The 13,400-nt window shown below is 37.8% G+C and overlaps 1 protein-coding gene across 2 annotated transcripts in view; it reads right to left on the bottom strand.

The window, feature by feature from the left end:
* The window catches only part of LOC126964632 (uncharacterized), a 90,044-nt gene that overhangs the window by 28,357 nt on the left and 48,287 nt on the right, over positions 1-13,400 (bottom strand). The window contains exons 5-8 of one of the 2 annotated variants that reach the window (XM_050807853.1): positions 12,663-12,915; positions 4,018-4,194; positions 2,335-2,493; positions 982-1,200 (exon numbers count right to left, since the gene is read on the bottom strand). In XM_050807853.1, coding sequence (XP_050663810.1) covers positions 982-1,200; positions 2,335-2,493; positions 4,018-4,194; positions 12,663-12,915 — 808 coding nt within the window. Of the gene's footprint in view, positions 1-981; positions 1,201-2,334; positions 2,494-4,017; positions 4,195-9,811; positions 12,916-13,400 lie in introns of those variants that run through there. The other variant, XM_050807854.1, reaches the window with a different exon arrangement.

Below are 13,400 nucleotides of genomic sequence, written 5' to 3'. Positions count from 1 at the left end.
ACAAGGAAGCTCATTTCACAGCTTTGTAGTACGTGGAAGAAAGCTCCTTGAAAACCGCACTTTGGAGGACCGCCACACATCCAGATGGTGGGGATGATATCCTAACTTGTGGCATGTCGTGCGAAGGTGGAATTCGGCGGCTGGGATCAGGTTAAACAGCTCTTCGGAACACTCCCTGTGATAAATGTGATAGAAGACACACAATGAAGCGACGTCTCTACGCAACGCCAAGTAATCTAGCCGTTCACAGATACCATACTCACTACAATATTAAGTTGTCGCAATAAAAAAGTTATTGCTTAGGTAGTGCGGTATCTAGTTGGGGCGCTGCGGAGACCAATCCATAATCTAAGGGGTGATGTATGTTTAATTTAGAACCTAATTCGGACTGTGACAGTTGACACATGACTAGGGAGAAAATTGTGCTTACATTGTCTTTACGCATACTTTTGCTGTTCTGCTGTCAGAATGCGAAAGATATGTAAAGCTTAAGGCGAAGAGTAAGCAGAAAACATGGTGTTTTTAGACAAGTTTTATGGTGAAAGTATAGCATTTCGAGATATGAACACTACTTAATCCTGTTATACATATCCTTAAGTCTTATTTGTAGGTTGCTAATGCTTGCTGTTGGTTATAGTTAACACTGCCGAGCCTTTTTGAAGTACCATTTTTCTTTGTAGTTAAACAAGTTTTTTGGCATGGCGTGACGGATTTTTTTGGTACTTCTCTCAGAAAAGTTATTCTTATAGCTTGCACTTTATTGTGTAGGTTTATTTATTTCGTTTAGTTTATTAGTAGTGAATAACGAGAATTGTAAACATGTAAACTACGCAAGAATTTTGATAATATTGGCTTTGTTACATAGATGGCGGGCCGGCAACCGTGAACCCATATCGCTCAAAGTCGCTGGCATTTAGTGTCGCCTTAATCAAAGGACAATACATATTATTATTAAGAAGAATCTATGACTCTCTGACTTACCTGCAATTGTTCAACAATAACTTGTAGTTGTTTCTTTTCGAGCTGGTCGTAAGGTCCAGAACCGCTTGCAGAAGCTGCGGCCCTCATCAACCTCAATAGTTCTCGAAACTGCTCCAGAGGCTTATGGATTAGCGACGTTATGTCCGGTCTTCTCCTCGGTATGGGAGGGCTTGTGCAAAACCGTGAGAATGCTCCACTCGCGTCCTTTGATTTCTTAACCTGAATTAAAACCAATTTCTGTTTCATTTCAAGGAGTCTTTCGCCCTTATCATCCTTTTCAGCTTTTTACAATAAAGTATTGTCAAAGACTAAGTATTTCCCAGACATCAAAGTGCCTACATATTGGAGCTAGGTTAGCCAAATAACTATTTACGGCCGATGCAATTAATAATGTATGATCAGTATATGAAGTTTATAGAAATACATTTTACTATTGGACCCAACAGACGTTGTCCTGTACACACGTCTTAAATTTGAAAAATCGGTCCAGCCGTTAGGAGGAGTTCACTAACATACAAATGAGCAGGAGAATTATATTATATTGACGGAATTGAGAATCTAAACCAATCTCAAATTCACTGAAACAAACAAAAAAGTCATCAAAATTGGTCCAGCCGTTTAGGTGGTAGTTTAAGTGTGAATCTAAACCATTCTCGAATCCACCTGAAGACACACCAATCTCAAATTCACTGGAACACACAAAAATATCATAAAAATCAGTGCAGCCGTTTAGGAGGGAGTTCAATTGTGAATCTAAGCCATCCTCGAATCCCCTTGAACTCACACAAAAAATTTCATCAAAATCGGTCCAGCCGTCTAGGAGAAGTTCAGTGACATACACGCGCACACAAGAATTAAATATATAAAGATTTGCATTGTGCTCGGGCATCATTATAATAATTTAATTTCTATCAAATATTATGGTAGTACGAAAAAAAACAATAATCAATATTACTTTTGTATATTTTTTATACAGTTAGGTGATTTTAAGAGCTTCGGCTGCATTCAGTGTGCATATTTGGACGATAAATTACAGAAATTTAATTCCTAATCTTAATATATTATATAAATCCAGTGTCCTGATGTTTGTTCCCAGTAAACTCATAAACTAATTAATGAATCTTAATGGGGATTACTTCATGCAGTGTAGTTTAGTCCAACTTGAGAGATAGGATAGTTTTTATTTCTATTTCCAATATTTGTTTTGTATGGATATGGGTATTTTCTATGAGAGAATTTATTGACGCACGTTTTGACTTGTTTTTGCTGTGAAACCGTTTCATTAAAAAAAAAGGGAGCATATTTTACGAAATAATTCTTGATGTTATGAAATATTATTGAGAAAATACTCACAAGAACACAGTCCGCTCTCTTCAGACCAAGACAATACTTCTTATAAAGACTAAGAAAAGCTGGTGTTTTCTGTAAATACACAGCGATAACTGTTGACGTTTGGATTTCCCCCTCATCTTGAACTATTTGGTCCAAAATGTCCTCCGATAGCCGATTTATCTGAAAATATTTCTGTAATTTGATATGTTGTCTAACTAAAGTTGTTAAAATCGAGTATAACATCAACAACCATTTAAGTGTTCTTTTAGCATTGACGTACAATAAACAACTAAACTCTGCCTACGCGTTGTGTTTTGGCCGCGCTTTGATTATATAGCCACGCAACGACAAAGTGCTTGGTGAAACACATTCCAAGTAACAGCATATCCAAACTTAAAAAGGATGGAGTGTCATATTTATGACAAAATTATATAAGTAACTGTTTCATGATTTTGCTAAATAATTACATTTCAATTGTTAGAACAAAATACATCATCAATGACAGAGACGTCCGTCTCTTTCACACATCGCACCACCATCAATGGGCTTCTTATGAGCGTATATATAATAGACTTTGATCATTACTGCCATCAATTAAGGTGTTAATTTGAATGAATGTTTTATTGTTATCTGTGTATGTGTTACAACGCCACTCAAAAATTTTTGAGGACCTTTTAATAGGCGGTCTTTTAGTTGTTATACGACCTAACGCGTTGAGATTGCAATAGGCTACCATCTCAGTGAAGTTAGGTCCAGGCAGATACTTCAACAATCACAAATTTTAATTCCCCGTTTGCATACTGACTCCTGCGTGTGACAACAACGTTAAGACAAGGTACCATCGACCGGAGACTTTATTCAAAAGTATGCTTGTTGTATGAAATGTGTATACAATAAATATTCAAACAACTTGTCATAAGAAAAAATATTACTCTAAATTTGAAACGGAATAAATTTGTATGTTTTAGACTTTATATGAACCTCAGGATTATTTTTGAGAGAATATTTTCTTAGAGAATTACTAAATGTAATTTGTGAACTCAGTTAAACTGAAATCCTCCTAATCTCTGCAAAATGAAACCCCCCCACTAGATAAATAGAAGGTTAAATTGTTAAATAAATCTCATTTTTCCTTCTATGGCATGTTGAAAGGAGTATCTAAATGTCGAATTGTATGTTCTTTAGTGATAACCAATTTAAGCGAACTTAGAGAATTCGCCGAAATACTTCTTTTTGTGAGAGTAAGAGACGAAACGAGAAGAACGTTGAGCTGATGGTAATTGTTGTAAAGCGTAGTGCCGCTCAGGATTATTAAAAAACACAAAAATTCTGCGCGCCACTACAATTGCGCTTGTCCTTAAGACATAAGATGTTAAGTCTCATTTGCTCAGTAATTTTACTAGGTAGGTCCACCCTTCAGACTGAAACATAATAATGCTTACACATTACTGCTTCACGGCAGAAATAGGCGCCGTTGTGGTACCCATAATCTAGCCGGCATCCTGTGCAAAGGAGCCTTCCCTGGTAAAGTCTTCGAAAACGGTCAAATTTTTCGATGAATTTTAATATTATTAATCACTGAGGAACATCGCAGCCGTGCCCTACTTTGTCTGTTGTTTGTCTGTCTCGTACGGTTAGTTCATTAATAAACGAATCAAATTATATAAAAATATTATATAAATCATCTTACTGCATAAAACTTACTTCTTCTATATTTTGAAAGAGGAGTTGATGATCACTGGGTACAATCAAATCAGCTCTTTCAGCGAGGGGTGTCACAAATCTCACTATACCGAATTGCAGGCAAGTTGTGTAATGCTGTTCTCTCGAAACAACTGCTAATAGAGCTCTTTTCCTTCCATCTGTGGATAGCCCTGGTATCTGTTGGGAGAAAATTATTTCGAAGATATTTTCAGGATTGATAGTTAACAATTCAGTTACTTTCACTTCATTTGCGTCTATACAAATAATTTCTTCCACTTAATCTTCCTTTATTCCACCTTACCCTAACCATCGTCATTATCTGAACGCCTTACGTTATACCATTTAATAATCTACGTCTTCTTTACCAACTATATTTGTACCACTAAGTATCCTTATATCTAATATTATAACTATTGCCTTACCACTTATTACCGTCTTGCCTTATTTACCATCTAGAGTCCTAACATTAAATATACTTTTGTCTTATTTACCAACTAAATTTCTATCATTAAATTCTCTACGCCTTATTTATAGTCCAACCAACAAATGCCCTAAAAAGGCATTTTTGATCTTACTAAACTTCTATTATACTATTACATTTTTAAGCACTGCTCGCAGTATTTTGATGTGCTTTGATGAAGACATGTCAACGAAAAGATGATGCACTTAATGAAATATCAGATTATGTTTCCTTTTCACCAGTGAGAGAACTAGAGAGAAATGCGAATGTAGAAAATACACAACTTTTTTGGAACGAATTTATGGCTATATTATTGATAAAAAAGTCAATTCTTATTTTTTTAAAAATGGCAAAAACTGATAAGATTGAAATTAAGAACAAATAATTCTCAAATCATGAATTAGTATGAACAGAGCATGAAGATGAACCATCTGTTCTAATTTTAATCGAGATGGAAGATAACAAAATTGTGATTTCTTTGTAGTTTTAAAAAGCGTAACATATGATAAATGATAATTCTCATTTCCTATTAAATTCTGTTCCAAAATCTCCATTTCATAGGAAATAGAGATACCAACGAATATAAGTGCAGCACCTCTCCTGTAGTGAACCAGCATCAAAAAACGAGAAGATTATCAAATCGTGTGCATAGTTGATAAGGTTCTTAAGTATGTTAACCCGGTTCGGACGAAAATAAAAAACATTCGGTTATCCTATACCACTTTTGTTATAATACCAGTCCCATTTTATTAAATGTTACATTTGAACCAACCACATTCCTCCTTAAGTATGTTAACCCGGTTCGGACGAAAAGAAGAAACATTCGGTTATCCTATACCACTTTTGTTATAATACCAGTCCCATTTTTTTAAATGTTACATTTGAACCAACCACAATCCTCAAACACAATTTAAGTGCACCGGTATTTTGTAACAGACTTTGATTACATAATATAAGCTAGATTGAGGTTAGGGTACCGTATTGAAAAGCTTATTAGCTAAAATAAGCGTGTGGCCATTGCCATTGCCACGGCCTTTCATATAAACAAAATACAAAATAAACTTGGTATAAAGTTATACTTGAGAATAAACCAAGAAAATGCAAAATATACACATCTAGTCACTACTAACGTAACGCGAACGGTGTTTTCTTGACATGGGGAGTATGCTAATGAATGCGTGACGAGAGCGTTACGAACGAACGCTAGCATTACGCGAACGGTGATTTCTTTACACGGCGAGTATGCTAGTGAATGCGTTACGAGAGCGTTACGAACGAACGCTAGCATTACGCGAACGGTGTTTTCTTGAAATGGGGAGTATGCTAATGAATGCGTGACGAGAGCGTTACGAACGAACGCTAGCATTACGCGAACGGTGATTTCTTTACACGGCGAGTATGCTAGTGAATGCGTTACGAGAGCGTTACGAACGCACGCTAGCATTACGCGAACGGTGTTTTCTTGACATGGGGAGTATGCTAATGAATGCGTGACGAGAGCGTTACGAACGAACGCTAGCATTACGCGAACGGTGATTTCTTTACACGGCGAGTATGCTAGTGAATGCGTTACGAGAGCGTTACGAACGCACGCTAGCATTACGCGAACGGTGTTTTCTTGACATGGGGAGTATGCTAATGAATGCCTGACGAGAGCGTTACGAACGAACGCTAGCATTACGCGAACGGTGATTTCTTTACACGGCGAGTATGCTAGTGAATGCGTTACGAGAGCGTTACGAACACTAGCATTACGCGAACGGTGATTTCTTGACATGGGGAGTATGCTAGTGCATTCGTGACGAGAACTTTAGGCGAACGGTGATTTCTTGACTTGGAGAGTATGCTAGTGAATGCGTGACGTTAGTGTTACGAACTAACGCTAGCGTTACGCGAACGGTGGTTTCTTGACTTGGGGAGTAAACTGGTGAATGCGTGACGAGAGCGTTACGAACCAACTCTAGCATTACGCGAACGGTGATTTCTTGACATGGGGAATATGCTACTGAATGCGTGACGAGAGCGTTACGAACTAACGCTAGCGCTACGCAAACGGTGATTTCTTGACTTGGAGAGTATGCTTGTGAATGCGTGACGTTAGCGTTACGAATTAACGCTAGCGTTACGCAAACGGTGATTTTTTGACTTGGGGAATAAGCTGGTGAATGCGTGACGAAAGCGTTACGAACGAACGTGAACATTACGTGAACGGTGGTTTCTTGACTTGGGGAGTAGGCTGGTGAATGCGTGACAAGAGTGTTACGAACTAACGCTAGCATTACGCGAACGGTGATTCCTAGACTTGGAGAGTATGCTAGTGAATGCGTGAGGAGAGCGTTACGGACGAACTCTAGCATTACGCGAACGGTGATTTCTTGACATGGGGAGCATGCTAATGAATCGAGAGCGTTACGAACGAACGCTAGCATTACGCGAACGGTGATTCCTTGACTTGGAGAGTATGTTTTTTTTTTTTTTATGGAATAGGAGGACAAACGAGCGTACGGGTCACCTGTTGTTAAATGATCACCGCCGCCCATACTCTCTTGCAACACCTGAGGAATCACAGGAGCGTTGTCGGCCTTTAAGGAAGGTGTACGCGCTTTTTTTGAAGGTACCCATGTCGTATCGTCCCCGAAACACCGCACAAGGAAGTTCATTCCACAGCTTTGTAGTAGGTGGAAGAAAGCTCCTTGTAAACCGCACTGTGGAGGACCGCCACACATCCAGATGGTGAGGATGATATCCTAACTTGTGGCGTGTCGTGCGAAGGTGGAATTCGGCGGCAGGAATTAGGTAAAACAGCTCTTCGGAACACTCCCCGTGATAAATGCCGTAGAAGACACACAATGAAACGACGTTTCTACGCAACGCCAAGTGATCCAGCCGTTCACAGAGTACTGGGTCCCCGACAATTCGAGCTGCTCTGCGTTGCACGCGGTCAAATGGATCGAGCTGATACTGGGGTGCGCCAGACCAGAGATGACAGCAATACTCCATGTGTGGCCGGACTTGCGCTTTGTTGGGACTAGCGCAGCGCTAGAATGTGGGCCGGCTTGAAGTATTGCCGTGCTCTATTAATGACGCCCAGTTTCTTTGAAGCCAATTTGGCTTTGCCCTCCAGATGGCCACGGAATTGGCAATCGCTCGAGATTTCGAGACCCAGTATTCCAATACTAGGCAAGGCTTTTAGGGAAGTGTTGTCGAAGAGCGGTGATGCGACAAATGGGGTTTTTTTAGTGGTAAACGCGCAAACTTGAGTCTTCTGGGGGTTAAATTGGACAAGATTCAATTTACCCCATTCCGCGACCTTCTCAAGAGAGGACTCGATAGAAGACACAAGTTTCTCCTGGCACTGGTCGACGATTTCCCGAGAGAGACGTGCATGGCCCGTTTATACGGCATCACCAGTGCTGTCATCTGCATAGCAATGAATGTTGGAGGTGTCCAACATATCATTGATATGCAGAAGATACAACGTAGGAGATAGCACACAGCCTTGGGGCACTCCAGCATTCACGGGCTTCGGGTTCGAGCAATGTCCGTCGACAACGACCTGTATGCTGCGCCCAGTGAGGAAGCTGGAGGTCCACTTGCACAAGCTCTCGGGAAGCCCAAATGATGGAAGTTTAGAGAGGAGCACCTTATGCCATATACGATCAAAGGCCTTCGCTATATCCAGACTAACTGCCAGGCCTTCCCCCTTGCTTTCAATAGCCGCAGCCCATCTATGTGTTAGGTATACCAGAAGATCACCTGCCGACCGACCATGGCGAAACCCTTTTTTTCGGTCGTTGATCATCTGGTGACCCTCTAGGTATACCAAGAGCTGACGGCTAATTATGCTCTCCATGATTTTGGAGAGCAGGGAGGTAATAGCAATAGGCCTGTAGTTTGCCGGATCCGAACTGTCTCCTTTTTTTAGGATAGGATGGACAAGGGCTGACTTGCATGAGTCAGGGACTACGCCTTTGGAATAAGAGTGCCGGAATAAGAAAACAGAGCTCGCCTAATAGTTTTCTGTCTGAACTGTACTTCAGGCATAGAGCTCTGACACCGCGGGATGGTCGGCGGTGTTTCTCCGTTGTCGTCAAGAGTCGAGTTGGAGACGAAAAGAGCGCACAGGAGATCGGCTTTCTCTTTTGCCGTATGGGCCAGGGTGTCATTCCTCATGTGCAACGGCGGCATGGACGGCTGGCTGAAGTTACCAAGAGCAGCTTTCGACAACGACCAGAACTTGCGTGTTCCGGTCGGGTAACTGGTTTCGAAGAAACGCTAGCATTACGCGAACAGTGATTTTTTTGACTTGGGGAATAAGCTGGTGAATGCGTGACGAAAGCGTTACGAACGAACGCGAACATTACGCGAACGATGGTTTCTTGACTTGGGGAGTATGCTAATGAATGCGTGACGAGAGCGTTACGAACGAACGCTAGCGTTAGGCGAACGGTGATTTCTTGACATGGGGAATAAGCTGGTGAATGCGTGACGAGAGCGTTAGGCGAACGGTGATTTCTTGACTTCGGTAGTAAACTGGTGAATGTGTGACGAGAGCGTTACGGGAACGGTGATTTCTTGGTAATTTCCTAGTGTAATTTCGTTCTTGAACAATTTTTATTTTTTATATTTGTAATACTTCACTCGCGTAGGCTAATGCATACTTTTTTGTATTTACTCCTAATGAAATTAGACGAAAGACAAAAAAAGTTTAACGCATTAGAATGAACACTAAGGTCGTTGTTTTTTAGTTCGCTTTGTCAATTAAACCTTTTTTTAATGCGATACGGCTTAATTTGCATTACTAGATGTTTGTATACTAATTATAAATACGTAAAATTAATAATTTTGGACAGTCTTAAGCGTAACTTTTTTATGAGATTTTGACTTATATATGTGGTGGAAGTACGGTAGTTGCTGCCACGGCAAAACACTGCATTTGTAATTATACTCCCCGCGCGTTGAGATGGGGACAGGGAGACATTTTGTGACGTCACGTCCAGATAGTCTTCCAAAAACCATCAATCAAAAGCACAGTCAAACATATACGACTGTTGAAGTATATGGCAATATTCATTTCTCTTCCAACGCGCGCAGGTTATATTTTATCAATGCAACGGGGTGTGTTGCAAAGGAGCAGGGTGTGCGGTATATAAACTGGTGGTTTTTTTTTTCATGTTATGAAAAAAAAAACTATTTCAGGCCCATCACTACTATGATAAGTGTTTTAAATTCCGAACGTGCAATAACATATCACTAAATCAGAATAGCGTGCGAAAGAAACGAAATAAATGAATAAAAACAGCAAAAAATTTAAAAGCAATAATTTATTTGCACTTACAATAAAAAACATAAATGAAAAAAACGAAATAAAATTAACAGGAACAAAACATTATAAAAATGAAGTCACTAGAAATAGTACAGAAAGAGAACAAACAAATTATACAAAATAAAAATTAAAAGCATCATAATTTATAATTCAGGGTTACAGTAATAGTTTAAAAGGCAGTTATTGTTAAAGAATATAGTAGTAAGTGGCGTAAAGATGTGTCAAAATGATGAGAAATAGAAAAACTACATATTTATTGGAAGCAAAAACTGTTACAATTTCTTATGTTTTTAAAGTGATAACCCTCACTTCTGGGATTAATACTTGGATGTATGCTTTGTTCAACTCTCAGGTTGTGGCTTCATCTATGAAGAATGATAATTGTCAACAAATTAGATTATTTTCTCTATTGGCGCGGCTTATGTATGTTCAACTTTAGCACATATTTAATATCTGTACGTAAACTACTAGTTTAAATATATTTGTGGTTAAGTCACTTATCCGTGGGTCTATTGTGCCCCCTCAATTATGCTTAAACGCACTTCCTTTTTGTCACACTCTAGGACATCTATATAAAACAAACACTTAGATATACAATTCCTTAAAACTTAATACAAAATGAGAGTTGAACGGTTAGCTCAGTTGGTTAGAGCACCGGCACGGAACGCCGGAGGTCGTGGGTTCGAATCCCGCATCGTTCATAAAATTATGTTTGTCAAATTTAATTTGTGTAGTATCATTCTTTTTCACTTATGCTCAACAATGAAGAACTATTGCTATCTCTACGCATACACGCGGAAGTACTGCGTGCAAAAAAAACAATACCAATTTAGTGAGACTTTTTTTTCTGTATTCACTAGGCTTTTTTTGTATAAGCTTAAACGTGTACATTAGAACGTGTTAGCCAATCAGTAATAACTGTCATTTCACTATTACTGTTCCCCCTAAATATGAATTAAGTGCATCGCTACATTTTTTACAAAAAATATTACTATCAACTACTTAAGCCCAAATAAACTTTACATAACTAAATTCAAGGCAAACTGAAAAGCTTATAGACTGAATCATAGCCTAATTTGTACATACAATATAACCTAAGTAATAAATAATAACGAAACATATAAAAACAAAAAAACAAAAACTCTTAAACGTACAGTTCCCCTATTATGTTATTAGTACTATATAATTCTAATATATATTTAATTTGCGCGATCATAAACAAAACTTATTTAATTATATAATATTATGTTTGATAATATGACAATAGTACCTTAAGGCCTTCTACGCATTAGACCTTTTTCAACGTCCGTTAAAAAAGCGGTGAAATTATTCCTAAATCGGAACTCGAATTTTATCGTATGTCAGCGTTTTTCAACAGCCTAGCGAAACTCTCTAAGAAAAAACCGATTCACTCGATTGTATGCAGTCATTGAAAGATTGACAGATGACGGCTATAATCTTGTGAAAAAAGGAGATCGCTTTCAAACTTAGCCGGTTTATACTTAGTGGCCAATCGTGTTACTGTAATTACTACTATTTCAAACTTGTGTCAAATGACGTTTCATATTAAACTAAATTTCAATTTTTACTTAGGCAGCCCCGCCTCTTATTACGTAGTATTTACATCCTCTTTATTTTTAATCTCTTTTCCTGACCACATTCACATGAAAAGCATGGTGATGAAACTCAAAGTAAGAAATACCCGCGAGTGCTGAAAATAGTGCATTTTTATTTATTTAAATAACTCGACAAAAAGCGTTGCGTTTCAAAAGCACTGACGTTTGAATATAAATTCGAGTGGCGATGTATTTGTTTCAAAGTTCTTTAACGGACTTTTATAAGGATCTCGGGTAAATTATTCTTTTAAAGGTCGTCTTGTTTAACCTCTGATGTTGCAATAGGAGTTGGGAGGCGGTTATAACTTATACCTTACCCAAATGGGCATCCGGCATGGGCCGTAATCTATTAATTCCACTTAGTTCAGTACTTAAAGTTTCATTGATAGAGGATAGTTCCAAACAGCACTAAGTTATACCAAAAAACCAGATTTTTTCTTACAGTTATCTTACAGATCGAGACATTATAATGTCCTGTTATGATCGCATTTCAGGTAATGTTTGTTATTCTTTCACGATAAATAACTATCTGTACAAGTCACTATTGAAATAAAGATATATATTTCAAAAGAAGTTATAGATTTGGTTTGGTTCGAATCCAGAAATCTATCTATCTTTATCTATCTTACAAGAATATAATCAAATTATTTTAATGGAATGTCATGTCTGTTATATTAATATTTACAAGTTGTACAAAAGTCAAATATAAAAAGTCGTGAATCAAGTTATAAAAATTATTTTACAAAAAACATATTATTTTTTATTCGCTACTCTAGCACCATATCCAAAAACAATTTCTAGTCGACTTTTGATAATAACACACTTGACTAGAACGGCTAGAATAAAATTTTGTACAAAAATATGATTGAATTTGACCTATAAATTTAGCATATCAAAAACCGTTTAAACTCTCAATACACAGAGAAATAGAATCATGTAGATTTGTTAACGTAAATAATCTACAGCCCAAAAGAAAACATATATAATAATAATTATGATACAAGTGGTGTTTGAATTAATACAGATTATAATTTCAATGTGTTCGTATTTTAAATTATAGATGTTTCTACTTTTGTAAGAATAAAAATTCAAGCACAAAAGAGTATGTTTTCATTATAATGTTAAGTTTATTTTTACTAACTCTATGATACTTTGTAACATAGAGTTGTATCTCTCAAAATAAAGAGTTATCTTATCTTTTAGATTTATTAACATAGAATTAAACTATAATACCATTACCGACCTCTTTGGAGAATGTTACTTGAGGCAAATGTAACTTGCGGCGGTCTATCGACTGGCTGGTGGATGAGCAGGCTGTTGGTGGTCTTGCTGCAGTTGCTGGTGATGCTAATGCAGCAGTTCTAGGAGATCTTGGTGCAGGCGGTGGTGTGGAGTCTGGTATGGATGGAATAGTAACTTGCATCCGAGACCTAACGCCTACTCCGTTTTGTGGCACTCGTCTAAATGTCTCCATCAAGAGCGTTTGGCCTGCAGATCTGAAATTAAGTATAATTTTAATTGTTGTCTTAGAGAATGTCTTAACAACTTAAAGCAAAAGTAGTAATGCTACCAGGACGAGCGCTGGTCTCACAGTAACTCTAACGCGGTATCATGAAACCTGGTGCTTAAAATGAAGATTTTAGTGAAAAAGTCCTACACTACCAGTCACTACCACTATCGTCTTTTTTCAATTCTTGTAAACTTTAAACTTTCACAGAGATCTAAGAGTACGACATTATATTTTTTGTTTCGCTGTATTGCAATAGTCTTTATTGAGTTGCAGAATTTTTGCATAAATTAATTTATGCCGAAAGAATCATTACGTTAAGACATTACGATAGGTTAAAATAATTCAGCTAAGAGTAGCAGAAGAAGCTTACAAAATTTACAACACTCACTATATACTAGCTTTAATGAATACTGTGACATATTTACGACACTCATTATTAAAAAAGGAAAGATTTAACTGAATTCTGTCATA

The sequence above is a fragment of the Leptidea sinapis genome, chromosome 5, assembly GCF_905404315.1.
Source record: "Leptidea sinapis chromosome 5, ilLepSina1.1, whole genome shotgun sequence".
NCBI classification, from domain to species: Eukaryota; Metazoa; Arthropoda; class Insecta; order Lepidoptera; family Pieridae; genus Leptidea; species Leptidea sinapis.
This window is presented reverse-complemented; position numbering and strand designations above follow the sequence as displayed.